General features: G+C 29.3%; 6 protein-coding genes and 6 pseudogenes across 12 annotated transcripts, besides 6 other annotated features; 7 read left to right on the forward strand and 5 right to left on the reverse strand.

Annotated features, from left to right (window-relative positions):
- The first annotated feature begins 1,170 nt into the window (after positions 1-1,170).
- Positions 1,171-16,722: a mobile genetic element.
- Positions 1,433-2,379, forward strand: TVAGG3_0558120 (annotated as a pseudogene). Its single transcript has one exon. A coding segment is annotated over exon 1 (947 nt).
- TVAGG3_0558130 lies at positions 2,430-3,297 on the forward strand (annotated as a pseudogene). The gene has a single exon. A coding segment is annotated over exon 1 (868 nt).
- On the forward strand, positions 4,099-4,707 carry TVAGG3_0558140 (annotated as a pseudogene). Its single transcript has one exon. A coding segment is annotated over exon 1 (609 nt).
- Positions 4,821-5,784, forward strand: TVAGG3_0558150 (annotated as a pseudogene). Its single transcript has one exon. A coding segment is annotated over exon 1 (964 nt).
- Positions 6,025-6,891, forward strand: TVAGG3_0558160 (uncharacterized protein; the record flags this gene model as incomplete). The annotated part of the gene is made up of 1 exon (XM_051238411.1): positions 6,025-6,891. A coding segment is annotated over one exon (867 nt), but the record flags the coding sequence as incomplete, so codon positions are not given.
- TVAGG3_0558170 (uncharacterized protein) lies at positions 8,588-8,905 on the reverse strand (the record flags this gene model as incomplete). The annotated part of the gene is made up of 1 exon (XM_051238412.1): positions 8,588-8,905. The coding sequence occupies one exon, from the start codon at positions 8,903-8,905 to the stop codon at positions 8,588-8,590; it is 318 nt and encodes a 105-aa protein (XP_051096236.1).
- Positions 9,328-10,723, reverse strand: TVAGG3_0558180 (Prim-pol domain family; the record flags this gene model as incomplete). Its single annotated transcript, XM_051238413.1, has 1 exon — positions 9,328-10,723. A coding segment is annotated over one exon (1,396 nt), but the record flags the coding sequence as incomplete, so codon positions are not given.
- Positions 11,363-12,061, reverse strand: TVAGG3_0558190 (phage tail repeat-like family; the record flags this gene model as incomplete). Its single annotated transcript, XM_051238414.1, has 1 exon — positions 11,363-12,061. One exon carries the CDS (start codon positions 12,059-12,061, stop codon positions 11,363-11,365), a length of 699 nt encoding a protein of 232 aa, XP_051096238.1.
- TVAGG3_0558200 (uncharacterized protein) lies at positions 14,356-15,180 on the reverse strand (the record flags this gene model as incomplete). The annotated part of the gene is made up of 1 exon (XM_051238415.1): positions 14,356-15,180. One exon carries the CDS (start codon positions 15,178-15,180, stop codon positions 14,356-14,358), a length of 825 nt encoding a protein of 274 aa, XP_051096239.1.
- Positions 15,296-16,122, reverse strand: TVAGG3_0558210 (annotated as a pseudogene). Its single transcript has one exon. A coding segment is annotated over exon 1 (827 nt).
- Positions 16,723-17,854: 1,132 nt separating the features above from the next.
- On the forward strand, positions 17,855-18,070 carry TVAGG3_0558220 (uncharacterized protein; the record flags this gene model as incomplete). Its single annotated transcript, XM_051238416.1, has 1 exon — positions 17,855-18,070. One exon carries the CDS (start codon positions 17,855-17,857, stop codon positions 18,068-18,070), a length of 216 nt encoding a protein of 71 aa, XP_051096240.1.
- An 8-nt stretch (positions 18,071-18,078) lies between these two features.
- Positions 18,079-19,379: a mobile genetic element.
- On the forward strand, positions 18,175-19,299 carry TVAGG3_0558240 (annotated as a pseudogene). Its single transcript has one exon. A coding segment is annotated over exon 1 (1,125 nt).
- Positions 19,380-22,235: 2,856 nt separating the features above from the next.
- Positions 22,236-22,428: a mobile genetic element.
- A 1,578-nt stretch (positions 22,429-24,006) lies between these two features.
- Positions 24,007-24,044: a mobile genetic element.
- Positions 24,045-25,222: 1,178 nt separating this feature from the next.
- Positions 25,223-25,259: a mobile genetic element.
- Position 25,260: 1 nt separating this feature from the next.
- Positions 25,261-25,821: a mobile genetic element.
- Between the last annotated feature and the right edge of the window lie 823 nt (positions 25,822-26,644).

Genomic DNA, 26,644 nt, shown 5'->3' on the forward strand with positions numbered 1-26,644 from the left:
ATCAAACAAATTCTGGTGTCTGCATAGTTTTCATTAATAATTGAATATTTTATTGAAGAAGTCCCTTGTCCATATCCTATTTGAAAAGGTGTATTAATTTTGCCATAATTTCTTGTGATGTTGTTTTGGAAAAATGAATTATTTCCAAAAGATAAAGCAAGTGTAACAGATGAAATTCGATCTCCTCGGTTGCTATATGTTATCGATGAATCATGAACTTCATTGACTTTTGTAGGATCATCTGATAAATAATCATAGCAAAACGATCCAGTGCCTGTCGATTTAGATCCAAAACTGCAAACTTTTCGAATAGAACTTTGACCTTCTTTGATGTAAATAGATCCACCTCTATCATTTCGTGATGAGTTTTCGAAGGTATTTGTAGAAATAAGTGACTTAACATCTGAGGAATTAAGAATAATAACTCCTTCATTCCCAAGGTTGAAAAAATAGACTTCACGAACATAAAAGTCGCCGGTATCAGATGAGTATATTTGGTTTTGAGAATAAACTTCTTTCGTATATTCCGATTTGTAGACTTCTTCCCATTCATTATTAGACAAATGCAGTATATTAGAGGTTTCTGAAATTCTCTGACTGGAATACTACTCATTCGATGAAGAAATTTTTGGAGTGATGAAAAGGTGATCCGAGAGAAAAAAATATGATAATAAAGAATATTAATTCAAGAATTTGCATTGCGGTAATAACATACTTGCTATCATTTTTCTTGGAACTTGATGACATTTCAGGCCAAAAATCTCAATTTCAAGTTAATTGTTTACTTTGTTATGTGAATGAATGTATTCGTACTTTTGCTGAAAGTTTATCACTCTAAGGCTATCATAAAGAGATTTTATTGCATATCTTCATATTTCTTCTTACATTAGATGCTATTTTCGAATCCTTTAATTAGTAAATTAGTAATGTTCTTTGTGTATTCTTATTGTTTGAGCCTAAATCAAATGAAATATTAGTAGTAGGATAGGAAGGGTTGTGTGACTTTTTTTGTTACATCTATATATAGACGATGCATTAAAATATATTTATTTATAAACACATTTTAAAAAATTAACATTAATTTTAAAATAATTTATTTTTTATCTTTTATAAAAGAAGCTATATATAGATGATGTCAGATATTCCGCGATTAATTAAACATTGTTTAAATCCTGAATGAAAGATTCACTACCATAATGAAATAAAAAATAAAAAAATAAACTTTAAAAATTCAATGTCTTACATTTTTGAATAATTTATTTTTATTTTGTATGAAATGAGCGTCAAGACTAACGACGTTAAAAAATTGGGATTCACAAATGAGGAAATAAAGAATATATTAGAGGAGGCGGGTTATGAGGTTGATAAATATTATTTAAGAAATTGTCAAAAATTCGCGGAGTTTTTAAATGAGTTTGATTATGATGGAAAAATGAATAAAGATGATGTTATAAATTTCTTATATCCCACATCTAAAGAAGAAAAACCTAAAGAACCTGATGTTTTCCCTGAATATTATGAAGAACGGATTAAAGATGATGATGAATACGATGAAATTGAAATTGAAAGACTGGAAAAAATAAGAGATGAAATAGATGAAAAAATTAAGGAATTAAGAGAAGTTGAAAATGAAGTAGAGGGTTTAATGAATATCCCAGCTTCAGAATCAGCAGTTCAGAAATCTCATGAAGAAAGATATAAAAATTATGTCTCAGAATCAACACAAAATTTATTAGATGGCGAAATAGATGAAACACTTTCAGAAGAAGGTACTAAATTTATTCGTAAACATAAGTTACAATTTATTGATAATGAAGAATACCCTTGTATCCTACTTTCACCACCTTTAGATTCCGAAAAATTCAAAAAAGCTCTTAAAAACGTGACATATGCAACTAATACGATTAAGAAAGAAGATCATGATATTTACACAAATTATTATTTAAATAAATGCACAGGTGTTGATAAAGTTTTTGATTTATTAGATAAAATATCAAAAGAAACCATTGGAACCTATAAAATTTTGTGTGATTGTGGTTTCATTATTGAAGATACCAATAATGTTTCATATGAAAGAACAGCACCGAAGGAAGACGAAGTGAAAGGTCTATACCATTCGTTATTAAGAACATAAAAGATATGAAAACTTATAAACATTATATTTATTCATTTATTTCAGAAAAAATGGAAGCAACCCATAAAACATCTTCTCATCATTTTATAGCTATTCATACATTCCTTTTCAAAGTTGTGAAATTAAATAAGACAGGAATTAGATTTAATGTATCAGGGTACGCATTCTTAAGTAAATTAAAATGTATTCGTCACGTCGCAGATGATAAAAATTTATGTGTTCTTAATTCATTTTATGGGCTTTAAAAAATAAACTTTATTTTTATTTATTTTTTAATTTTTTTATTCTTACATAAATGAACAAAAACGGAACAGCTAAAATGAATGATAATCAAATTAGAGCAGAAGGTAGAAGGTTATTTAAACGCTTCTATAACATTCCTGATGGTGTTAATCCTAAAACTCGTAGAAGTTATTTAAATGAAGCAATAGATCATATGAAGGGTTTGACATTTCATCAGAAAGTGAGAGATTAGCGAGAATGTTAAATGTTAATATTGATTTCTATTATTGTGATCCTCAACCAGAAGACGTGGACATAAATAAGGTAGACTTTCCATTAGTGGAATCAATAATGATAGATCCAGAATTTGAAACAGTAAATATTTTATTAACACAGAGTCCATGTGGAAAACTTCACGCTGACAGAATAACAGACGTTGAAGCACTCACCGGCTATAGAGTTTGTCCATATTGTAAAGAAGAAGTTTATTCTATCCGTGATGATCCAGAAAGGAAAAACCAAAGAAGATTTTTAAAGCATTGTGAGAAATGTAAAGAAAATAATGGAAGATTAATTCAAGACGTTCAGTTGCAAAAGACACAGCAACCATATGCACCACATATTACGAAACAGAAGATATATCAGTGGTTATTAGCTCACAATTTGCAGAAATATTATAAACCGACAAGATATTATATTACTTTTGACTTTGAAACATTAGAGACTAAAGAAGAATTACAACTTTCTGAGTGTGCAACTTTGAACGCTTACTTAAAACCATTCATGGTATCATCAACGGTTAAATTAAACGATAAAACATATACGAGGAATTTTTGCTTAACTTCGAGTGATTCTTTTATTTCTGATTGGATTGAGTTTTTATTTTCAACCTGTTCATTAGTTGCTAAATCAAATATTGAACAATATGAAGAATTAATGAAGTCGCAAACGGACCAAACGGCGGGGACTTTGTCTCATACATTAAATGAAAAACAGAAGGAAGCATTTAAAGAACTTCTAGATGAGGAATTCAATAAAGTGAATATCATAGGTTTTAATTCGGGAAAGTTTGATTTAAATTTAATTCTTCGTGATTTAAACACCGCAAAATGGAAAATAAAATCAATGCTGGGTTCATCTTCACAATTTAAGCAAATCATTGTAAAGAAAACAAACGTTCCATATGAATTGAGATTTATTGACATCAGAAATTATATAGCGGGTGGGACATTAGACCAATTCACTCAAGATTTCGGAAACAAAAATCACGTGTTAAATCCTTTTTCCCTTATCAATTCATCACGTGGGAAAATTACGAAGAAGAATTATATAAAGTGGAACCATTCACGAAAGATTCATTTTATTCAGCATTAACTCAAGAAACTATATCAGATAGTGATTATCAAATATATCTCAATGATGCTAAAAATTTTAAGAATAGATTAGAATATTTTATTCATTATTGCAATAAAGATGTTGAAATTATGATTGACCCAATCGATAAAATTATTGAAGAAACATTTGTTTATAAAATTGACATGCTTCATAATCTTTCTTTATCATCGAATGCTTCAATGATTCGTTACGCTTTAGCATATAAAGACTTTAATCCTAATGAAAAATATCCTGAGGAAGAGATAGAATCAAGTTTTGAATTAACGAAAAAGTATTGGAAATATAAAATTGAATCATATAAGAAACAAGATGAAAAAGCAGAAAGGGATACTAAAAATAATGTTTCAATGGATGATTTTCAATACTATCACGATTTAATCCTTTCATCTAAATGCAAAATGTGTGGTAAAGCGTTTACATATGCAAATAAACCAACATTGGATAGAATCGATAATGAAAAACCACATACCAAAGAAAATTGTCAGTTAATGTGTTGTTATTGCAATGTCGTAAAATCAAATAAAGATGAAGATGTTCAACGTTTAAGAATCAATTTAAGAAATTATGCATTAAAAAATAATTTACCAATGACTTTAGATTCAGTTGAAGCTTATCACATTCTCCGTAATGGAATTACTGGTGGTTTATCAAATGTTCAACATAGAGTAAATCTTAAAGGAATCACGCACATTAATAAACTTTCATATATCCAGAAACTAAAACTGTATCAAATGAGGACACCACCAACATTATGACTCATTTCGTTGGTGTTGACTTTAATTCATTATATCCTTCATCATTTTCATCTAATCCTCATGATTTCATTCAATATACTGACCATAAAATGTATATGCCGGGAAGATTGAATGGTGTTATCATTTGTGATACAGCAACAAAGAAAGCAAAAGCACTGGGAATAATTAAGAAGAAAAATACTTTATTCGTGGCTGAAGTAAAGGGTCACATTGATGAAAAATACATTAATGATTACATAAACTTTTTACCGATAATAAGAAACTTAGATATTATCACAGATGAAAAAACAATTGGCAGTTTTATGTATAATTACATGAAATCAAACAATCTACCAGTTGACCAGAAACAGAGAAATTAACTCAGTTAGCATCAACACACAACCAATATCAACCATTTTCTTCTTATTATCTTTGGTATCTAATAGACAGATTTCATTTTATCATTGATGACATTCAATCAATTTTAACATTTACGAAAAACACTTGTTTTAATGAATTTGCGAACAAATTTATGAACGAAAGACAAAAGGCTGAATTAGAAGGAAATAAAGGAAAAAGTTTATTTTGCAAGATTTCACTTAATGGATCATATGGTTACGATGCAATGAATACACAAAATTACGCAAAGACTAAAATAATGAATGCACAGAAGGCACGCGTTGCATGTATGTCAAATAAGTTTAAAAACATAAGAGAAATAGGAGAGATACATATCAAGTGATGCTTAAAGATAGATTTTATAGATGTGATACATGTTTACAAGAGGCATTCTTCACTTTAGATAATGCTAAATACTGGTATTTGGTTTTCATTTATGATTTTATGTATAAATGCATGAATGTTAATCGTTTTCATTTCATTGAAGGTGATACTGATTCATCTTATTGGGCAATCGCTGGCGACCCAAATCTTCCTAACACTCAAGCATTTCAAGCAATTGTTACCGATAAACAATTTTATGATAAAAACATTTTCAAATTCGCACCATTTGATTTCTTCTGTTTTGATGAGAAATTTAAACCTAAATTAAAGAATAAAGCTGAAGAAAAAGCACATGAGAAGAAGTTATTGGGTTTAGCAATTGAGAAACAAGGTGATAACATGGTTGCTTTATGTCCTAATGTTATACATCATTCAACGGTTCAATTGATGGAAGTGATTTTAAAAAGATTGCACAAAAAATGAAAGGTGTTAGTTTAAGACAAAATAAGCAATTAACACCTAAAAAATATTTGGATATAATAAATGATAAAGTGATATTTGATGGTCAAATATTAATTTACAACTTAAAAACGGGTCAATGACTCGCTTAACAATCGGTAAGACTGCATTAACAGGAGCACACACTAAGGCTGTATGTTGTGAAAATGGATGTTATATGCCATTTATTTAATACAATTTAAAATTTTATTTTTAATGAAATGCCACAGAAGAGACAAAAGGAACCGTTAATGATGGTTTTGATACTATGATTCAAAGAGGTGGGCACCCTTAAACATTTATTTTATTTTTATATAAATGGATAACACAGATTTAAAAATTTTAATTGATGATTTAGTATTTAATCAAAATTTTCTTAGTTATTACGATTTAAAATCATATCTCCAAAAACATAATAACAATATAACGGGTGATGATATGGAATATTATTATCCATATTATAAAAATGAAATTTTGAAATATCATAATAAAATAATTTCTGAAATTAAAGACAAAATTAAAAATAATGAATATACAAAGGGAAAAACTAAATCACAACTTAAACAGTTGAAAGATTTCAAAAATAAAGTATTAACAGAAGAAGATATTGATGAATTATATAATTTATATAATCCTGAGCCACAAAAACCAAAGCCAAAGGAACAAAAACAAAAGGAACAAAACACCCAGGTTCTTCAGACCATAAATGATGCACAAGCTTTAATTTATGATTCATTAGTTAAACCATATTCAGCCCGACTTTTAAATGAAGATCAACTTTTGGAATTCATCCTTCAACATAAACTCGAAGCGGGAAAGTATATCAAACCTTTATATACAGCATATTTAAAACAAATGAATAGAATACATCCAGAATTAATGAAAGGAGGAATGAATTCCAAAACTTCATCATCCAAAATCAAAGCAGATAAAATTAAACCACTTGCAACACCAAAACCTCCAACGACAGTACCGCCTCCTCCTTCAGTTAATCCTTCATCATTCACTTTATTATATCCATTTCAAACATTAAAGAAGCAAAAAGATTTTAAAAAGGGTTTCAAGATATTAAATAAACCAATTGACCCGAAAATTCAACCGTTAAAGGAAAAATTTAGTCGCCCTTCATTTGCTCCATATCCATATTCATACGAAATAGATCATTTAGAATATTCAAAAGGAAACGTTACTTATTTATTTGCCATTAACATTAACACTAGATATTTATATTGCATTCCGGTGAAAGGGAAAACAGAACAGGAAACAAGAAGAGCTATACAATACTTACTAGATCATGAAAGAGTAGATAATATCAGGGGTGATGGTGATAAAGGATTTCAGGCACTATGGCTCATTATTTCCCACAAATTAATTTTTTCTTTTCATCCTCTCCATATACGTTTCATAATAAAATAGTTGATGCGGTAATGAGAACTCTTAGAGATGCGTTAGGGGTTAACGGTCAGATATACTGGGATGGAAATCATGACTCCATCATACAACAGTTAGTATATTATTACAATAATACATGGCATAGAACTATAAACATGAAACCGGTGGAAATGAAAAATGATATTTCAAAAGAATGGGAATATATTAGAAAGCAAATGGAAAGGTTAAATGATGTTAAACGTGAACAAATTAATTCGGGGCTCATGAATTTTAAACAAGGGGATAAAGTTTTGATTCATCTCGATTATGGAAAAACTGATAAATCAATGACAAAAAGAAGACGAAGATTTGACACAATAGCTGAATTTGTTAGATATATTAACGGCAATGCATTAGTTGAAGTTGACAATAAATTAATAGAAATTCCGATTTATTTTATTACTCCATTATATTTAAATAATATTTAATTTTTTTTAATTCGTAAGAAATGAGTGACAACAAAGCAGTCAAGAGTCCTGACAATGAATATAAAAAGAAACTAAACAGAATTAAATCAAAAATATGCTATTACAAAAAGAAGCCGCAATGTGGTGGGGTTGAAAACGATAAAGAAATAATCGAAAAATTAGAAACTTACCGTTCAATCCTTAAACTGGGTGAAGCAAAAATAAAAGAATTTAATAGAATAAATAAATTGATTGGAAGAGATGAATTTAATAAAGATGAATTTTTAAACTCAATCCAAATTTAATTTTTATTCCTCTTTGACAACATCTCTCTTTCCATCATTACTGCATAACCACATTTTCTCAGTTTTAGTGGTTTGTTATTTTTAGCAAGTTCTCGCATCATTTTTATTATTTCCTCCCTTGTTATGATTCGTGGTAAATTTTGAGCTTGTGGGGTATCCATTTATGATAAAAATAAAAATTTGTTATCAGTTATTTTATCGTAAATGTTTACGTTAATGGTTTCAGGTCATTCAATAATTAATTATTTTTGAAGAACTGAAGGTGTCACTACGTCACCATGTGTCACTCGGTTAATTAACTTCTCTGAAAAAATGAGACAACATGACATTTTGACAACACAGCAGGGGAAGGCACTTATGAATTATTTTTGAAGAACTGAGGGTGCTACCATGTTACCATGTGCTACCAGGTTAATTAACTTCTCTGAAAAAATGAGACAACATGACATTTTGACAACAACACAGGAGGAAGGTATTTATGAATTATTTTTGAAGAACTGAGGGTGCTACCATGTTACCATGTGCTACCAGGTTAATTAACTTCTCTGAAAAAATGAGACAACATGACATTTTGACAACAACACAGGAGGAAGGTATTTATGAATTATTTTTGAAGAACTGAAGGTGCTACCATGTTACCATGTGCTACCAGGTTAATTAACTTCTCTGAAAAAATGAGACAACATGACATTTTGACAACACAGCAGGATTAATGCAAAAATAAATTCAAATCATACTTTATAAAGCTTCATTTACAGGTATTTCATCGTCAGTAAATGAATCCTCATTATCGTTTGGTTCAACCTGTTTATATAATCCTTTCATTTCTTCTTTCAAAACATAACACCATGTTTGTTTATCGTCTATTCTTCTATGTTTCCTATCACATTTATCCTTAATACTCATTTGGAAATTCTTGTCTTTCATGTCTGATGGTTTGCAGAATAGAGCATTTTTACACGTCATACCTGCACACAATTCATCATAATGTGTATTTATCCATACATCTAAAGGATTTGTTGATAATTCAATTAAATCTTGTTTGGCTTCAGTCATCGGAATGATTCGTACATTAAATGATGAAAGGTCATATTGCATAAAATACGTCAGTAAATTATCATAAAATTCCTTTGTGCATGAATCCATTAAATTCTTGAAGTAATCAAATTGACCCTTAAATTTACCATTAACTCTTAAAACTACGTATCTTCTGTCTCCAACTTCAATTTTGACAGGGTAGACGTTATTAGTTACGAAAATGAAGTTTGCAACATTCTGAGCAGTTCTTCTGGGTTGATTCTTTTCATTAATTCTAATCTCATTATCCGTAATAATTGATTTCAAAGCGTTGAAGTTTGCAAGTCTGTCTTCACCTACATTCTTGAGTTCATTAAGTACAAGAAACATTTTATTCTCAACAACTGAATTGAAATTACCCGTTAGCTCACCTATTTCAGTAATGTTTTTACATGAATAACCAGCGAGGAGTTCAGAAATAATGTCTGTAAATCTGTTTTTACCTGTTCCCTGAAGTCCTTTCAAAATAATTGCTGTTTCATTCTTGATTCCTGGATGTTGAATCATTGATGCAATCCAGCCGAGAAGGTATTTATACACTTCATCGTTATTATCACAAATGGCTTCTTTAATGAAATTCATAAACATCTCAATTTTTGAGTAATCTGGTTTTTCGAGAACGTTGTATTTATAACCCTGAAACGTTGAGAAAACATCTGGGGAATCAGATTTGAAGCAAACACCCTTAACGGTTAATGAGGATAATTGATTTAGTAGTACGTCCCATGCTGTTATTGTTTTACCTTCTTCTTTAAATAATTTAATCATTTTGAGTGACTCTTTCATGTTTGATTGAAGAACGAATGATATTTGATTCATTTTGTCGTGTATGTTGTAATCTTTCTGAATGAAGTATTTGTTTCCACAATCTACAAAACGGATGATACGTGATAAATCCTCAATTACTTCAGAACTGTTTTTATACTGATGATTTTCAGCCCTGCGTCTAATATCTGTTATCAAAAACGAGTCATCAAGTTTGATATCAAATGTTATTTTTGGCTTATGTAATAAAGGTAAAACATATTCATCATAATATTCCTTTTGGTATAGTTTTAGAATCTTCACTAAAACAAATGGAGAAGTCATTAAATGTGCATATCTACTACGTGCTTTTTCAAAATTACTTTTTGCATTTTCAGTTAAATTGCAGAAGTTATAAACGTTATCGTATGCTTCATTAATTAAATGATCCGGTAACGAATTAATTGCTTGAAACAGTGTGAATAATGTTATTTCTTTTTCTAAATTCATGTTTCCACCGTCATTATGTACTTCAAAATCACTGATGCCATCAACTATGCTCTGGGCAAGTTTATCGTCAATGTTTACATCTTTGTTTTCATTCATGATAGTCTTTATTTCTTCATTCATCTGTTCAACTCTTACCTTAATATTCAAATCATTTAATATATCATTCACTGTTCTGGTTAATGTTGAATCATAACTTCCGCGAATGAATGAGTATGTATTGATTGGTTCTGATGCATTCTTGCGAACTCTTGAATCAGCCATAACCACTAAAGAACGCTTTGAATCATCCATAGAAGTCATGATATCGATATCATAATCATTGCAGGAATAACATTTAATCATTCTGTTCGAAACTGCATAGAAGAAATTAGTGTTACAATAAATGTGAAGACCTCCTGAAGCGGTTTTAACGATAACATCTTTATCCGAAAGTTTTGATAAAATGTCTTTTCTAACTGTTTCTTTAAGTTCATCATTGTACGATTTATTGATATCAACATCTATAATCGTTAAATTTGAAATTTTATTTACTAATAAAGCCATACCAGTTTTCCTTCCTCTTCCTCCATCATGTTTGAGGTAGTTATGTAAATCAATCTTGTTTTCACCAATTCTTTCGTTGAGGGTTTTAGTTTCTGCCACAACTAATTCCTCAGCTAATGAATCAATAACTTGTTCATCAGAAATGATAAAGTTACTGTTGTTGTTTGTTGCTGTCATTTATATAGGAATAAAAAAATAAAAATAATTTTAAAACTAACTTTATTTTTGGACTGCATCAAATTTCCTGCTGTGTTGTCAAAATGTCATGTTGTCTCATTTTTTCAGAGAAGTTAATTAACCTGGTAGCACATGGTAACATGGTAGCACCCTCAGTTCTTCAAAAATAATTCATAAGTGCCTTCCCCTGCTGTGTTGTCAAAATGTCATGTTGTCTCATTTTTTCAGAGAAGTTAATTAACCGAGTGACACATGGTGACGTAGTGACACCTTCAGTTCTTCAAAAATAATTAATTATTGAATAACCTAAAACCATGAGACTTTGTCTCCGGACTCTTTGAGTCACTTAACGTAAACATTATTTTTGGGTCATTCACACTCATTACCTAATTAATTACAGACATAAAATATATTTAGTTCATTCGGTAAGCCTAAACCCTTTGGGTCAAGTCTCAAGCACATTCAATGAACTCTATACCATGCGAATACAGTCACAAATGGTGGCATGTAATCTTTACCCGAGCCTGTTGGATTTGTTGTGAAAGTGTGTGAATGATTTCCTGCGGTTCCACAGAAAATACCTGTGCTTGAATCTACTGGGTCAGTTGTGATATCATATCTATTCATTCCCCATCTATCCGAACCCGCTGCAAGATTTATATAACCTCTTTTTGTTATTGAATGTGAATGATTTCCTGTTGTGTTTGTCGTTCCTGTATGAGTGTGTGGTGGAAGGTTTGCTTCTTTAATTTTCTTCGAACCTCCTGTTTGCTTTGAATATCTAGCACAGTATAAGAATTTATCTACAATCTGCTTCCACATACCAAAACCTAAAACACTTGCTGGATTTGTTGAGTTCATTGACGTATAAATAGAACCAACAGGATATAATGTTTGAAGTATTTCATTTTTCATGCTTGTAATCACATCATTTACTTCCGACTTCTTTGCATAATTTTCATCAACATATGTTTTATCTGCTTTAAGGTCTAAACATCCTGAAACCCATTCTGTATCAGCTTTAACTTTAAAAGTCTCAAATGTCCATTCATGATACCATTCAACCTTTTCTTTAATTTCATTATCTTTTTCATCAACATAAACCAAATTTGCCTTCTTATTTAACTCACTATCCACATATTCCTTATCCACCTTCTTCATTATGTCATTTAGGAAACCTTCTATGAATTCCTCATTTAAATTAAATCTTCCAATCTTCAAAACTTTAGGAAATGCATTTAATGCGTAATATCTCTGTTCTTCTGGTGGAATTGATGTTATATCATCCGTTATACCTTTAATTTTAGAATTCATAAATAAAATTTCTTTTATATTTGATATCACTGCACCACCTTTGCAAACGAATTCGAAATGTTCATTTTTCAATACTATCTCCAAATCTCCATATTTCAACCTTTGCGTTTGTTCTGCCGTCTTTGAATTATATGCATATATGGCGTATGTAATGGTCTGAGGGACCTGGGTGTTTTGTGCCTTAAGTTGTTGTGGTTGCTGTTGTTTAATCATTTATTATGATTTAAAAATAAATATTTAATCTGTTATCTCATCACCTATTTTTTCTATTTGAAATTGCCATAATATTTCATTCATAAATTCTAAATCACAATCAAATAGGTCAGTTATTCTAAATTTAATATTTGACAAATCTTTTGAATGAAGAATAAATGAATTCCCGGATAATTGAAACGGATATGATAAAGAAAATGTGTTTAAGTTGATGGATAAAATGTTTTGTATTGATGGGTAAGAGTTAGGGTCTAATGTTTAATGTGAAAATCTCATTGGGGTATTAACTTTATCACATTTGATTAAAATGAAATTGGAACCAGTGTCAGAATACAAAACATCCCCAACATCTTTTTCAAAATTTAATATCCCCAACAATGAACGAAGATGAGGAGTACAAAATTTAATTTTCAGCGGGAATTTAATAAGGTTATTTATTTCATCAAGTTCAAAAAGTTTATCGGGTTTTGATTTAAAATTTTCTTCATACCATACGATAAATGATTCATTTAAATAACTTAAAATCATGTTAATATCCCATTTCGCTATCACATTATTTATATACATATCATACGTTTTTTCAAGGTCATCTTTAATAAATGATATATAATCTGAAGGGTCTAAAAGAATGGGATTAAATTTACCACTCACAGAAACGAGAGTAACATTATAAATTCCGCTAACTGTTAAATTTAATTCACAGTTATTATTCGAAATAATATTGATAATTGACATTTTTATTACGATTAAAAATATGGTAAAGCGTTATTTTCCAGTGATAAATAAAACTAGAATAAGATTACCTCAAGAATTCATAAATTCAACGAATAAGAAATTCATTCATGTTATAAATTTTAGTGTTTTCAGAAAATATGAGTCAATGTCATATTCATCAACAGGTTATATTTCACTTCATTCAAATTTAGTTCAATCAAACCCATATAATGACCATTTCATAAGATTTTTAGATGGTATTAAAAATGTAATTGATAGATTAAAATATGAACAGATTGACAATATCGAATTTTTGGAATTTTGGTTTAAATATCCCGATGGAAAAAAGATTGAAGTTAAAGATAAAGCTGATACTATAACAAAAACAATTACAATGACCGATCCGGATAGTGGGGAACAAAAAGAAATAAAACAAACGATAGAAACTGGTGAAAGGTCAATTAATTGATTGTGATTCAAAGGATTATTATTCGATAATGTTAATGCTTGAATATTAAATAGCCTTAACAAAGAATTTTTCAAGTGATATTTTATATTCATCAACTATTTTATTATAAATATCATTATATGTTAATGAAGTTCAGTTGTTGTTCCGTTCTTTGATATCTTAATTGTGCTAATATCCTTTATAGGATTTATTTTTGCAACTGTTCCACAGCATGAAACCTCATCATCTATGAAAAATTGAATCTTAACGTCTGAATCTTGAACATCACAAAGAATGGCGATAATGTGAATTAATGATTCATAAGGTAAAATAATTAAACCGGATTGATCAATTAAATTTATTATTGAATCATAATTATTAATTATTATATCACGGTAAATTTTCATTAATTCAGAATTAATGTCTATTTATATGGGTTCTCGATGTTTGATGAAAGAGGTGGGGGTATGTTGGATAAGTGGGAATTTCAACAGGTTCTTTACCGGTTCAGATAAAATGATTGGGTCTCCATTCTCATGGTTTTCTTCATTCTCCTCATTCTTCGGTAAGTCACGAGTTAATAAATTTGGTTGAGTTGCTGACCTTGTTAATTCAGGGCTAACATTAACTTTAACATTTTGAATAATTCGTGATTTATCATCATTTACGTTATAACCAACCGTAATCTCTGCTTTTGCGTTAGTGTTCTTTTGACTAGTGAAACGTCTTCTCATTTATATCGAAAAAAAAAAATATATTTAAACTTTTATTTTGCTGGAACTTTTGAATCTATTATTCCCTGTATTTGTTCATGAAGTTGATTTTTAGCTGTTTCATCGAAATTAATAGACCGAATATATTCATTAATTGCATTCTTATAATCATCTGATTTCTCAAATTTTCTTTTATCTGATTCCTTAACTAAATCATAAGTTAAACCTCGTTGCTGATATAATGGTTTCTTAATTAAATCTTTGAATGCTTGAGATAAAGCACCTGATGCAATTCTTGCTACTATAATTGGTTGGAATTGCTGTTTAAGTTCATCTTTAACATTTGCGAAAACTGGATCGAATAAAGCAACTTTAAAGAATTTCTTAGCTGAAATTTCAGGTCTAATATTTGCATATTGACCATCAAACTGGTTAGAATATCGTGGTAATCCATCCGGTCCCTCTTCAACAGCATTTAATTCTTCATTGAAATAAGAATATGGATTATGACGGTATGAATTAATTGGACCATTTTCACCTTCTCCAATGTATTGTTTAACAGCTTTTCCATTTTCATCAAATTGCATAGGATAACGTTCATTATATGCTTTACGTTTAGGATAATCAGATATAGTTAATTTATAACCATTTATGACTTTAATATTACCTTGACCATCAGTAACGAAAACTTCATTTATACCATCAGGTTTTCCATTTGGACCCGTAATGTCTGCTTCGTGTGCTTCCCAATTTGGACCATGACGTTTGGCATATGCTTGAGCTTCTGGTAATGTTAAAACGTTTCTCATTTGTTTAACATCTTTTTGAAGACCAGCAACAATATGAACTAATTCTTTCATTCCATCAGGAACTTTCATAGTTCTATTATATGCACCCTTTTTGTTTGTCCTTGTTTTAATGGAACCTGTAGAAGATTTGCCATTTCTGTCATGTTTAATTATAAATAAAAAATAAAAATTAATTATAAAAAAGTTAATCAAATTTAACACTTCCTTTATTTAAATCAACTATTATTTTTCCATGTTCACCTAATTGCTGATATTGTGTGTAAAGTTCATTAATGCTCATTGGTAAATTCACTTGATAAAGCATAACGTTCAACTGTTGACGACTAAACCCACTGAAAATGAAAAGGTTGATAGATTTGATTTAATGTTTGTGCTTAATGCTTTGAAGTATTGAACAGCCATGAAGAATGAACACTGAATGTGTCGACATTGAGTTAATAACTGATTAAAATATGATTTCTCATTTGTTATTAGTTTTGATTTCACTGCATCATCTAGAAAAATGAGTGAATGCAAAAATTCTCTATCAAAATTTGAAATAGAAAGTGTTTCAAATAATTCATCCCGTTGTTTATCAATAATTTTATCCTCTAATCCTTGCTTCTTGATTGTATTATATAATTCTTTATACATTAAAAAGTTTTTTAAATAATCTTCTGCTTCTTCTTGTGATAAATAAATAATTGGAATTTTGATTAAATGCTTTAAAGATTCAAATGTATCATCTGAAGGTGAACCTGAACGGTTGATATAAATTAACACATGTGAATAGGGGGAAGTGTTAGCAATAATGATAATTTGTTTTAATATCGTTAATGTTTTACCTTTATTTTGTTTACCAATTGCTGCAGTGATTGAATTTAAGTAACATTCAGAATATGGAATTTTCATTAATTTTTCCTTAGATAGAGCATTTCTATTATCACTCAATGCTTCATTAATCATATCATCTACGTATGTATTATATACTCCTGCTAATTCTTCATAAGGGGTGGATGAATTTAAATCCATTTAATCAAAAATAAATTTATAATTTTAAACATTTCTATTCATCAATATTTCATCATATGAACTTCTATACTGTGGTGGTGTACCTGTTGGATGATATTTCAAACCTTCATCCGGTGTCCATGTCCAATATGTAGTCCTAGTAAACCAAACCTGAGGAGGATTTGTCACCTTTGAACAGTAAGTGTCATTTTCACCCTGAATGATTGGATAAGCTTTCACTTGTACTGTAACTTGTGAGTTGAAAGTTTCTAATCCATCAAAGAATATACCCGCTCCATCACGTTGAACTGGAATAGTGCATAAGAATGAAGTTTGGTCTTTCCATGTTCTAGCTAATGGCGTGCCATTATCATCATTCAGTGGTCTAGTTAATGAGTCCTCGTATTCTTCTGTGCATTCATTCACTCCATCTAAATCAGAAGCTTGAAGCATACGTGTAAAGAATATGTCACCCACTGTGGTCATCGCTTGATCGGGGAAGTTTCTGGAATCTATAGTGACCTGAAGACCTCGAAGCATTGGATTTTCTAAAACTGTTCTTTGCATTGCATTCTTCGGAAATGTTAACACAACATCTGTAACATTATGAAGAGCGTATGAGAAATCTGAGCTATACCTTCAGGAGTGATGCAACCTCCATTTAGTGAACGAACGTCAATATGTTGAGCTGGAATCATGAATGGATCTTCCTTACTGAATAAACGTGGTATTGCTTTAACTGATTCTTCAATTAAACCGTATCCTGGTGTAATGCATTTATCCTCTAAAACTTCCATCTTTGTGCATGAAATAATAACGTCATCAACTGTTGCGTCAGCAGATGTAGCGGCTAAGCTTGTAATTAATTTGGCAGGAAGTCCGATTTGTTGGAATTTGCGATCATATTTATAAACATGATTCATAATCTTTTCATAATTTTCATCAGTTATCTTTTCATAAACGTAATTTTGTAAATCAGCAACTCTTAACGGGTCAACCTGACAAAATACTAAAGTATCCCTGAAAACATAATATTTAAGAATGATATCACCAAATGATTTAGGATAATCATCGAACGCCTGAAATGCTAACAAATCATTTACCGGAATAATCATATCAAAAGTGACATCAACTTCTTCATTTGCTTCTTGAAAACTTCTGAAGGGTCAATATATTTACCACATACTGAGTTATCATATTTTTGAACATTATTATATAACGAATGAACAAACTTTTTAACTTTCCTTTCTGATTTTGGTTTATATGTTGCAAATGCGAAAGATTCACGGGCGCAATCCATCTGAAGATAACCGGCATCACCTCTTTCGGTTTCTACTTCTAATTGTTTAAAGCTTTGATTTGATGATTTGTAACCAACGAATAAACGCATGCATTTAAAAGCGGTATCACATGTGAAAGCTTTATTTGAAACTAGAGTTGCTTTAACTTTGCGTTTAATATATGTGTCACCTAATTGGTTCACATCATGAGCCGGATTTGTAATTCTTAAATGAGTTTGTTTATCATCAAAATATGGAGCATCAGAGTCATAGCATGAACTTTCAAGTTCTCTATAATATCTTCTACCGTCATTCTTTGCGAATATTTCATTTATCTTTTCGAATGAATGAAATACATTTCCATTAATCGGTTTAGTGTTTGGCACCAAATAGTTAGTCGTCATTTATTAATAAATAAAAAATCAAAATTAAAAGATGAAAATGAATTTTTAATTTTAATGAAATAATCAACTATGGCTGCAGGTATATTTAAGAAACTGTGGGATAAAGTAAAAAGAGGAGCGCATAAAGTTTGGGAAACAATGAAGAAAGGAGCAAATTGGATATTTAAGAATAAAGAAGCAATTAGTGACGTTGCTGAATCAATAACACCAAAAGCTGCCCCAATAAGAGAAATATTAAATAAAGGAGAAAAAGTTTATCAAAGACTTCAACCGATACTAAGATAAAAATAATATAGGGTGTCCAAAGGTGCGTTTAGCACAGCGCTCTATATGAGACTATTAAAGGAGATATATGCTGATTATAAATATATAATAAAAAATATGAATATATGTATATGATGAGTATGTTGTATTTTGGCGCCATGCCGGGATATAAAATGAATTTTGAGACAAGAGGCGGTTTCGCGGGAAATTTTGGCGGTTTTTTTCATTTTTTTAATGAATCATAAAGAAAACATCCTCGCTCTTGCAAAAAAATGCAAAGACTGTAAAAAAATCTACGAGACATTGGTAAAATGCTTCGGTATGGATGCTCCTAGCTATTCCACTGTAACGTATCATGTTAGGATGTATCACTTCATGAACAAAAAGGCGCCCATCATAAAAATTGACAAAAAATCGCCGGATCAAAGAAAAATCAAAGCAATTCTTCAAGCGCTAGATGAAGACCCAAGAGCATCACTCAGAAGGATAGAGGAGATGACAAAGATACCACGTACAACAGTCAGTTATTATCTGCACAATTATTTGAACTACAAACTAGCGTATACACGTTGGGTTCCGCACAACCTTAATTCAGTTCAAAAAAATCTAGAGTCCAATCTTCGAAAGAGCTCCTCTCTATATTGGGTGCGTATCAATCCAAGAAGTTTCGCTTTTTAGTAACAGGGGACGAGTCTTGGTTTCAATATGCAACAGAAGCCAAAATCATGTGGATCCCGAAGGATGAAAATCCGCAAACATTCCCGAAGAAAAAAATTGACACACCAATGATGATGTTGTCGGTTTTTTGGGGCGTGAATGGCATCATCGCAATTGATATTCTTCAAAAACCTAATACGATGAATGCTCAGTATCTAATTGACAATGTTCTTACTCAAATTATCAATTCTGATGAGTTTGAGAAATCCAAACAACAAAAACAAAAGTTTGCAATTCATTTTGATAATTCAAGAGTTCACAAAAGTCATAAGGTAATGAATTACTTGGTGGAAAACAATGTCAAAGTTGTTCCAAACCCAATTTATTCACCTGATATTGCACCCTCTGACTTTTATTTATTCGGCACGCTAAAAAAGAGAGCTGAAGGACGCGAATTCGCGAGTCCAGATGATCTTGAAAATTTTGTAAGAGAGCAATTTGAGCAATTTTCTCATGATGATTTAAAGCGTGTCTTTCAAGCCTGGATCGATCGCTGCGAACGCGTGATTGAATCCAATGGTGATTAGATTTAAATAAACTTTATATATATGTAACTTGGTTATTTCTATTCGCAGTATTCAGGTTTGTGCTAAACACACCTTTGGACACCCTATATTTATTTATTTTTTCCACTATCTACCTCCTATTTTATTAAGTATTCCTTCAGCTATTCCACCAACTGCGTTACCTGCTTGTGCTCCCATCGCCGGATTACCTGCTTTAGTACCTAATACTCCACCTATGATAGTTCCTGCCGTTTTCGCTACTGGTGCCAAAAGTTTGCAACGGGTTTAATAATATTTTTATGAACCCAACCTGCAGCTTTCTTAATTCCATCCCATAATTTTTTAAAGAATCCTGCCGCCATTTCTGATTTAATATTAATTAAAAATATATTTCATCACTTATATTCTAATTTTTATTTAATGATAAATGAAACCGATTTTAAAAATAAATGAAACAGAGGAGGAAGAAATAAATGAAAGTGAAAATGTTCAACAAAAAATAAACGTTGTTAAACCAATTACTGAAATAAAAATTTTTTCATCTGTTGAAGAATTTAATGACTATTATGCTAATAATAAAAAATTATTTGAAGAATTGACAACGTGTAAATTGAATAAAATGTTTAAAGTTGATGGATTCAAAATTTCAAAAATAAAAGGAGTGGTTAGTTTGAAATCTATTCCTCAATCAAGAATCACCTCATTAATGAAAATTGATGATTTAACAAAAAGAATAGAAGAGATTGAAGAAGAATGAATCAAATAATTGATTTCATAAATTCAAATAATCATTAGTTTCTTAAAGTTCAATGTTGATTCTGAGACATGAATTTTTAAAGTTTATTTTTTATTTTTTATTTCATTATGGTAGTGAATCTTTTACTCGTTTATGAGGTCTTTGATTATGACTCCATTGATTCCATTCAGGATTTAAACAATGTTTAATTAATCGCGGAATATCTGACATCATCTATATATAGCTTCTTTTATAAAAGATAAAAAATAAATTATTTTAAAATTAATGTTAATTTTTTAAAATGTGTTTATAAATAAATATATTTTAATGCATCGTCTAATATAGATGTAACAAAAAAGTCACACAACCCTTCCTATCCTACTACTAATATTTCATTTGATTTAGGCTCAAACAATAAGAATACACAAAGAACATTACTAATTTACTAATTAAAGGATTCGAAAATAGCATCTAATGTAAGAAGAAATATGAAGATATGCAATAAAATCTCTTTATGATAGCCTTAGAGTGATAAACTTTCAGCAAAAGTACGAATACATTCATTCACATAACAAAGTAAACAATTAACTTGAAATTGAGATTTTTGGCCTGAAATGTCATCAAGTTCCAAGAAAAATGATAGCAAGTATGTTATTACCGCAATGCAAATTCTTGAATTAATATTCTTTATTATCATATTTTTTTTCTCGGATCACCTTTTCATCACTCCAAAAATTTCTTCATCGAATGAGTAGTATTCCAGTCAGAGAATTTCAGAAACCTCTAATATACTGCATTTGTCTAATAATGAATGGGAAGAAGTCTACAAATCGGAATATACGAAAGAAGTTTATTCTCAAAACCAAATATACTCATCTGATACCGGCGACTTTTATGTTCGTGAAGTCTATTTTTTCAACCTTGGGAATGAAGGAGTTATTATTCTTAATTCCTCAGATGTTAAGTCACTTATTTCTACAAATACCTTCGAAAACTCATCACGAAATGATAGAGGTGGATCTATTTACATCAAAGAAGGTCAAAGTTCTATTCGAAAAGTTTGCAGTTTTGGATCTAAATCGACAGGCACTGGATCGTTTTGCTATGATTATTTATCAGATGATCCTACAAAAGTCAATGAAGTTCATGATTCATCGATAACATATAGCAACCGAGGAGATCGAATTTCATCTGTTACACTTGCTTTATCTTTTGGAAATAATTCATTTTTCCAAAACAACATCACAAGAAATTATGGCAAAATTAATACACCTTTTCAAATAGGATATGGACAAGGGACTTCTTCAATAAAATATTCAATTATTAATGAAAACTATGCAGACACCAGAATTTGTTTGATATATGACAAACCAACAAAATATGACAGCATCGTTTTCATAAATAACACTGTTTCTAATCCTGATAGTTATCCTGCAATGATTCATTGTTTAAATTGTAATGCTACTTTAGAAAACTGTTTCATTGCAAATAACAAACAAAATGGTCAATATTTGTTTGGAGCTTATTATGGTTCAATTACAGGAAAATCAGGTTCTATTACTGTATCTAATTCATATATTGATACTACAGAACTATTATATAATCCAAGTCAAAATGTAATAATTTATGAAAGCCAAAACATTTTAATAGAACCTCATATTTTCTCAACTGGACTCTGTCCAGGAGGTAAAATCTTTATTTATATTGAGAAAAGAAATAAAATCAAATGCACAGTTCTTGTTCATCATCAATGTTTTGGAAAATCCATTTATATGATTACACTTGTCATAAAAAAATGAAATTAGTGAAAACGAATTGTCATTGGTCATATAACTAATGGAATTCCTCCCTTACCCCACATGATTGCTGCATATAGTTAGAACGAGTGGATTATGAGGAGAAAAATTATACCATTAGATTGTTTATATATCAACCATGTAAGAAATTAAAATAATATCCATTTTCGAAATTTTCGAATTTAACTATATTATAGTTTGATAGATTATATAGAGTACCCGAAATATGTTGTAGACAACGAGAAAGTTGTAGACATCTTTATACAGAGGGTTTGGATAAGGAATTTTACGACAGAATATTATAAATGATTAAGTATATAGACCTATTTTAGCATATTTAAGGGTGCACCCGTATGTACGTTTATTTGAGAGGAGGAGGATTACCCTCTCAATTTTGAGGGATTCGTTAGTTTATTTTCTCGATGAATATGTAGGGCTGTACAAGATTTAAAAAAACATTGCCGGGTTACCGTAGAGGCCTAAAAAAATCGCGCCTCGGCGGCAAGCCGCCTCGGCATTAAGAATGCGCATCTAAATTTTTATATGTCCTTCTTTCTTTTATTTTTCCCTTCCCTTTCTTTTCTTTTTCTTTTTTTTCCCTCCTCTTGCTCTCATTTACCTTTTTTTCCTTTTCTCATCATTTTTCAAAATTTTAAATTTTTATCAAAAATCTTGCCTATAAAAGCAGACTATGGAACCTTTTAATGCCTCTTAATCAATATTATACAGCATAAAGCATATTAAATGAAAGTAATTACGTATAAATTTATTTTATTATCTTATTTATTAATTCTTTAGCATGTATTGTTTAATATTAACTTTTCTGTACATTAAATATGATATCTCCAAAGTATGAATGCCTTGTAACGAAACGAAAACTTAATTTTATGTTGAATATTTGTCACAAACATTAGATTATTAAAATATATGTTGGATATCCCTTAGTATGAGACTTCATGATTCTTGTTGTCTAACGTGAGCTTTGGATTGCAAGCTCTGTGGTTAACGAACATAAATTAATTGTAAAGTTTTCAAAAATTTTCATTGTTTCTATCAGCATCTATTTTTCCTTTAAAATAATATATTTGTATGAATACAATATTTAGTAATTTTTTTATTTCCCATAATTTCATTCAAAATTTCAGAAAAAATTAATTTCTATTCAATATTATTTCAGCTTCAAAACACTTCATTCTTATAGATGTTGATTCACTAAAGTGTGATACTCAATGTCTTATTTCAATGAAAATTGTTCTGCAAATTTATTTCACTTTTGACCTCACTTTTTCCGTAATTCAATTTTTTACTTTTAATATTTTAGATCTTCATAATATCATTTGAAAAATTAACCATATAAAAAAATCAAGTTAACAATTCACTTTTTCCGTAATTCAAAAATCAAAAATATAAATAATATATCTTTTTATCAAATATTATTATTATATTCTATGAAAAATGAGGTCCGGAAATTTTGCGGATTCCCGTAACTCAATTTTACGGAAAAAGTGCAGTAAACTATTCAAAATACGGAAAAATTGGTGTAAACTAATGATTTTACGGTAAAATCACGGAAAGTCCCGGAAGAATATATGTGCCTATATGAAATTATACAAAAATGAATCAAACGCATTTTAAAAGATTGTTCTTGTATTATAAATGCTATTCGCAGATTTATTAGTTGAAGAAAATTACCAAATTTTTGCCGATTTACAAAAAATGATTTACAAAGCATATTTTTATAAGGCTTTAAAAATCTTTAAAATGTGACCGGTGACGGAAATCCATGGTAACCAACCGCGGTTCCCGTTTGGAATGCCATAATTTTTACCTTATCAATATACTTCATATAATATACACATGTTCATGTAAAAACTTTTTTCCAAAATCCTCAGGAATTATGGGATTTTTGAATTTTAAAATTTTTTTTCGAATTTTTTCGAAAAAAAAATATTTTCAGAACAGCCTTAACGGCTAAGATTTAGGAACAATGTTAAGTATCAAAAAGAAAGGAGGTCTGATATAGACAACATATATCGTTGAAGGTTGAAAAAATCTCTAATATTTGAGCCCAAAATTTCAAATTTTAATTTTTTGAAAAAAGAGGCCACCCGTATGTACGTTTATTTGAGAGGAGTAGGATTATATTTTTGAAAGGGTGAAACATTATGAATATGTTAATTATATAATAATATGTATTATTATTGTTGTAAACAGAAATTCATCAAAAGTGACACCTCAGAAAAGCTAAAATATTGAATTTTTGGAACTTTTGATAGAGCACGTTTTTAAATATTAATTAAAGTAAATGTATATTTTGTAAAGATTCTTTTTAATAAAAAAATAAAATTTTGAAGAAGAACACAAAATCTTCTGAAAAATAATATCACATAAACTCATATTATTTTCTAATATATAACTATTTTATATAAAAATCAAATTCAATGATCTTAAAAGCGAAGGATAAACCTCAAAATTTACGAATATAATGAGTGGGAATATAATGCTTATCTATCATAAAACCATATGAAATATCAATTTTTGCTTTACGCCTAATTTTTGACGACAATTAGCAAAAAATGTTAAATGTTAACACTCAGTCCATTTGAATATGAAAAATAAAATTGACTTTGATTAAATGTTTTTATTTATCATGCAATTCTTCTTGCGACCAAAGATTTGAATAAAAGTTCAAAAAATAAGATAGCTTAAAAAATAATATACGGTAGTGTTTACTAATAGATGAATAGTATATAAATTCTATTAAAATTGATTTGATCCAAAAAAATATAAAACCAAAAATAATTGTTATAATTTAAATGAAGAAGTAATTTAAAACGATTTTATTTATGATCAAATTTTATATATTTTTTTGGATCAAATCCATTTTAATAGAATTTATATACTATTCATCTATTAGTAAACACTACCGTATATTATTTTTTAAGCTATCTTATTTTTTGAACTTTTATTCAAATCTTTGGTCGCAAGAAGAATTGCATGATAAATAAAAACATTTAATCAAAGTCAATTTTATTTTTCATATTCAAATGGACTGAGTGTTAACATTTAACATTTTTTGCTAATTGTCGTCAAAAATTAGGCGTAAAGCAAAAATTGATATTTCATATGGTTTTATGATAGATAAGCATTATATTCCCACTCATTATATTCGTAAATTTTGAGGTTTATCCTTCGCTTTTAAGATCATTGAATTTGATTTTTATATAAAATAGTTATATATTAGAAAATAATATGAGTTTATGTGATATTATTTTTCAGAAGATTTCATTCTATATGCCTATGAAAAGTACTCTCAAAACTAACTTTTTCCTAATTATAATTAAATCTAGAATATTGTATTATGCTTAGTATTATTTCATTTTTCTCATTCAATTTAGAATTTACAAATGTCAAAAAATTGAGAGCCGTCACTTTTGATGAATTTCTGTTTATTACATAATAAAAAAGAAAAAATAAAGCACGTTAAAATTTTTCTTTCTTGATTTTTTACAAAATCTACTTAGAATTATGCAAAATATGACTAAATAATTATAAATTTCAAGTTAAATTTTAATTTTGATAAATAATTTAAATTTCAAAATATCAAGTTCAGTTCGACTATGTATGTAGTAATTCCTCAATAAAGTGCCAAAACCCTATTAAAATATATGAACATTTTCAACATTTTAATGTTTTTATTTAAAAATTTGATGGAATATGAGCTTCAAACAATTATTATGTAAATAAAAATAATTAAATATATGGATTTATTCGTATTACAACCGTAGTAAGTCGATTCTTCCTTTCTTCTACTGAGTTTTGAATTTGATTTCGAATTGTAAAGAGATTCAAAGGGAAAATACTAGCGGATAAAAACTACCTCCATGAAAGGGTCATAATGGACTCAAGTTGTATTTTTTGATATTTTTTGCTTTTCGAGCCTAAATAGGTAGCCAAGATAATGCCTAAAAATAAAGTTCTAAATTCTGAAGTTTACATGATCCTCTCGTGTGCACCCTTAATCAAAAATCGAAAGTTGATGAAAATAAGAAAAATTGCTTTATTAGTAATTAACAATATACTTTAATAAGGAATTAATGAAATTCTAAATATAGCCGTTTAATATTTTTATTGCTGTTTAAAATTATTCTTTTTTCATCTGTGTCGAGGTCTGCGGTTGAGTACCACCAGTACCATTATCACTGACTCTCAATTACTTTTTTAGCAATGACGGTTCAGCTGATCACGAAGAATTGTTGGTTTCCTTCGCTCATTTACGAAGTTTGTCACTCCTTTTCGTTCCAGTTTTCCATTCCTGATGCATATGCATCCAAGGTTTATGAATGAGCCAGAGTTGTCAACTCATGCATCTCTGATCGTTCATACAAATGAAAAATTTTCTTTGGTTAATAACTTCAAGGAGTACTTGGACTAGGTATCAAATTATACCTTCATAAGAACAATAATTAAAATCATTAAATTGTTTTCCATCTTAAAATGGATTTGTAAATGAATAAAAATTGAATAAATAAAGATTGATTCTTATTTATATTTGATAATTAGATTCTTACTATGGAATTAAGTTTATGAAAGTTTATAATGTCACTTTTTAAAAAGTCAAGTTTAAGGTTTAAATTTTATTTATAAAATCGATTTGATTCGACATATTGGAACGGATTTTTTTGGTCATTTCTTTTGGAAATTAATAAATTATAACTTATACTATTACGTCATAAAATTTGTTCAAATTTTTATAATGCTTAAGGTAATGAAATTATTGTTCAAAAATAGTCCAGCTCTATCGTCAAAAAATCTCTCAATTTTTTTAAAAAATAACAAT

This window comes from Trichomonas vaginalis, chromosome II (assembly GCF_026262505.1).
Source record: "Trichomonas vaginalis G3 chromosome II, whole genome shotgun sequence".
Lineage (NCBI taxonomy): Eukaryota > Parabasalia > Trichomonadida > Trichomonadidae > Trichomonas > Trichomonas vaginalis.